The following is a 4,328-nucleotide window of genomic DNA, read 5'->3' on the forward strand; positions in this document are numbered from 1 at the left end:
TTGATTTATTGTAATAGAATCATGTTATGCTCTTTCCGTGGAGAACGTCTCACAAACTAATTTATGTAAATTAGGTGCCCGATTTGTCTGCTTGTTCAATTTATTATTGTGTTCGATGGCTCGTTTTTCGCAGCAATTTCGACTAATTTCAAGCAAAACTAATGCTCTTCTCTGTAATGCAGTTCAAAGAAGAAGCTAATGTGCGAGAACAGCTCCAACGTGGTCGAACAAAAAGGATTGTATCGCAGATGTAAAAGCCAATAGCATCTAAGTAGCACCGATACCGACGCACGACGCGCGACACGACGCGACACAATACGCCGACACATTATTCTCAAGAAATGGAGAATTCCGATACGTTGGGACATGTGAATTAAATGTTAATTTTTATACATACATGATAAATTAAGCCTAATACCCAAAAAAAACCTCCAACTTTAGCATTTGAGACAATTATATCAAAAATTGTTTTTTGTCTCATAAAAACCCCCAACTTTTATCTTTGTCTCAATTCTACAGGTTTAATACCCAAAAAAAAAAAAACCCTCAACTTTAGCATATATCCCAATTATGTCGAAATTTTTTATCTCATAAAAAATCGACAACTTTTATTTTTATCCAAATTCTACCACCGTCAGCCTTCCGATCATAGTCATCATTAGTCAATCCTACGTGGCTTGAATTTTCTCACCGAACTTACCAATGAATTTTCGAAATTTAGAAATAGTAGGTTTCACGAACAACAAGATTTTAGGTAGTTCGTCCAAATATCTCCATGTCTAGTCACTCTTTGGGCTGTTAAGTGTCAAAGAGAATACGAAACGTGCTGTCTTGAGTGACTATATATCTCCTAGCAATATGTAAGGGAAACAAACAAAAGAAGAGAAGTTCGACATTTTTTTAAACCAGCGTTGCTGAGGTGTAATTCATTAATGACATGAAAATGACACATAAGATTAACTAATGGTGATTGTAGGAGAAAGGCTAATGGTGGTAAAATTGGGACAAAAGTAAAAGTTGAAGATTTTTTTATGAGACAAAAAAAGTTTTGAATATAATATGGGACATATGCTAAAGTTGAGGGGTTTTTTGGTATTAAGCCCAAGAGAATTGCGGCAAAAGTAAAAGTTTTGGGTAAAATTGGGATAAAAGTAAAAGTTGAAGATTTTTTATGAAATGAAAAAAAAGTTTTAAATTTAATTGTCACAACTGCTAAAGTTGAAGGTTTTTATGGGTATTGGGCCCGATAAATTATATAAGTAGTGAGCTTCTTCTTCTTCTTCTTCTTCTTCTTCTTCTTCTTCTGTTATATCACGATTAGTTTTTTTTTTGGTAGCTGAGTATAAAAAATTTGGGATAGTTGAGTATATGACTTAAATATCTATATTTTTTATAAAATTATATTTTGATCCTTAATTTATTGAAAATGCTTAAAATTGACCCGTGCGTGTCAAAAGGGCGTATCAAAATGCTGGATTCGCGTGTCGTTAGCATGTCTGAAACGCAGACCACGGGTCGATCCCATGTCGGAGAGTTTCGAGAGAATGTTGGACACGAAACGTAGACCCTCGGAGAGTGTCGGTACTTCATAGAATAGCATCTTGCATAAAGTTTGAGAGGATATTAATTGCTACTTTGGGTAAAAAGAATACTAAAATAAGAAAACAAATTCCCTTCGATTGATCTTGCCCCATATATGTTTTCTTTTCTTTCCTGCAATCTTATTTTAATTGATAATTCTAGGTACATATGCTAATTATGAAGTTAACCGATTTTACCACCGAAGTTTTCACTGACTTCGTGAATTTTATGAGACAACAATTCTAAAAAATTTTAAAATCATGTGGCACATTATCGTACTTGTTCATGAATTTCTTTTTCTATCTGTTTCAAACCCTTGTTTGGTCAGATTCATTATTTTGGAGCTCTAAATAGAAACAAATTCCGGCAGCATCTTATGAACAATGAGTAGACCCCAAAAGTCGTATTTGCCTATACCGTGTAAGCAGCATGGGGTTTTATTGCGATTTAATACAATACATGAATCGATTGACGTAGTTAAGAATCAAAGGTCGTAAATTTAAACCTAAAGTGCCTTCCATGCTAGATTATGATCATAACATTAACGCTTAGGCTGCGTTTGTTCAAAGAAAAATGCATTATTTGGAGAATATTTTCCTAAAATTAATTGTTTGTATCGCCTAAAATAATTAGTCAATGAAAGATATTTTTATTGTTGACAATAATTTACGTCTAAACATTTTCATGGACGATGAAAATATTTTTTCTTCATTTATTTATGCAAAAGACCCAAGCGATCATTTTTAGGTTCACTTATTACTTTGTGAAATAAACGAAGCTGTAACAATTAGTTCGAAAGAGATACCCCAAACCATAAGGCGTTAAAAACTACTACACTTACAAGAATACATACATAATTCAATCGAAGTACTATTTTAACGGGCATTTTGTCGGTTGCTTATGAAAACTACCCGAGAAATGTCCAAGATGAGATTCCCAGGAATTGCAACTGACAGCTAAGTGAGGACCAGAGGTTCTTCGTGAGTTTTGATGGGGCCCTTGCCGTTTTGCTTTGATGAATCCCATAAAAAAATTTCCATAAACTGGAGTTCATCGATTTTGACGAAAGTATATAAGACTTTCTTAAGTTTCTTCGATAATATTTAAGCATAATGATGCATTTTTCCCAGAATGTCTTCGACAAAATATGAATATCCTCAGCAATGGCTGGACATAGGTCCTATCACAATGTGTAGTGTGTACGTACACAACCACACATAGGCTCGGAAAACGTTGGGTTAATACGGTTTTCGTTTCGACAACGGGTGAACCCACACTTGAAACAAATGAATGGTACAGTTTATTTGCTTATTTTATTTACAAACAAAAGACAAATTTGGATGACTTTTCTTTAAGCCGATACTGAGCGTGGGAGACTCTATATATGCACCTCCAAGTTTTCTTCTCTCCTCACCAAATCAACCTGAACATTCAATTTCGAAGGCCGAACAATGAAGCACTTTGTGGCACTCTTTCTAGCTTCTCCTATCGTTATCAGCATCACTCTCTTTTCATCTCCTTCCCATGCCGTCTCCTCGTGCAACGGCCCTTGTCAAATCCATGACGATCCCGACGTGGGCGCACACACTTATGCCAGTACTCTGTCATCCTCTGATGGAGGATGTCGACCCTCAGGCACTCTGCACTGCCACGGCAGGTCCTACCCTAAATACCGTTGCTCGCCCCCGGTAACGTCTTCCACTCGAGCGACCTTGACGAACAACGACTTCAGCGAAGGCGGCGGCAGTGGGGCGTCGGAGTGCGGCGGCAGATTCCACGGGAACTCGGAGCTGATTGTTGCCATGTCGACCGGGTGGTATGCCGGCGGGTCTCGATGCGGGCACAGGATCAAGATCAGATCAAGGAAGACGGGGAGGAGCGTGACGGCCAAGGTGGTCGACGAGTGCGACTCTGTGAATGGGTGCGCTGGTGGGCATGATGGTGAACCGCCGTGCCGGAATCACATTGTCGACGGTTCAAACGCGGTGTGGCACGCTCTGGGGCTGGACATAGGAGTGGGTGAAGAGGATGTCACGTGGTCCATGGCATAAAAATCTTTGTGTTTTCCTTCCCCGGGGACGATCCAAATGAGAATGGACACGTTCCTAGGGTGGAGGGTACCTGTTTGAGGCCTTGCGTTTATGTAGTTCAAATGTGCAAAATAAGATGTAAGTGCAATAAAACTGTAAAAGAAAACTCGGAAAATGCTTGTAAGAGAAGAGAATATGCAGAGGCTGAAATAATAATAATAGTAATAGTAAGGCGTAGTAGTATTACCACGCTTGTCCTGTAAAAGACAAATTACATATTTGGGATAGATGAATGGGAGATTCCTTGTCAAGTATTCAACCAGCCTTCTAATGTGTATTCTTTGTTTCGAGTTGGTGATCCTTCCGTTAATAATAGAAAAGGAGATGCTAACGTGGCCATTAAAAAATGATACGTCTCCTTACATAACAATTAAAGTATAAAAACTTGTTTTCAAAAGTTCAGAAACATTAAAATTCAAAAACAACAAAAATTAGAAAAATGAATAAGAGAAATCAAAATAGAGGAGAAGTAGGGGACATGTAGCTGCAGTTGACGCGAAGGTGGTGTCGCCGCCACCCACGCATCAGTCAGGGCCGGCGTCCTTGGCCAGACTTAGGCAAAGCCACGTTAGCCCTCATTGCCCACTCCGCAAGCTGAAAAAGCAACGTGAGAGCACGCACGGGGGCTAGGGGAAGTGAGATAGTCAACTCTCACTC

The 4,328-nt window shown here is 38.7% G+C and overlaps 1 protein-coding gene across 1 annotated transcript; it reads left to right on the top strand.

Moving 5' to 3' along the window:
* Positions 1-3,032: 3,032 nt before the first annotated feature.
* LOC115733066 (kiwellin-like) lies at positions 3,033-3,632 on the top strand. Its single transcript, XM_048281272.1, has one exon. It carries the CDS (start codon positions 3,033-3,035, stop codon positions 3,630-3,632), a length of 600 nt encoding a protein of 199 aa, XP_048137229.1.
* The last annotated feature ends 696 nt before the right edge of the window (positions 3,633-4,328 follow it).

Source organism: Rhodamnia argentea, chromosome 6, assembly GCF_020921035.1.
Source record: "Rhodamnia argentea isolate NSW1041297 chromosome 6, ASM2092103v1, whole genome shotgun sequence".
Taxonomy (NCBI): domain Eukaryota; kingdom Viridiplantae; phylum Streptophyta; class Magnoliopsida; order Myrtales; family Myrtaceae; genus Rhodamnia; species Rhodamnia argentea.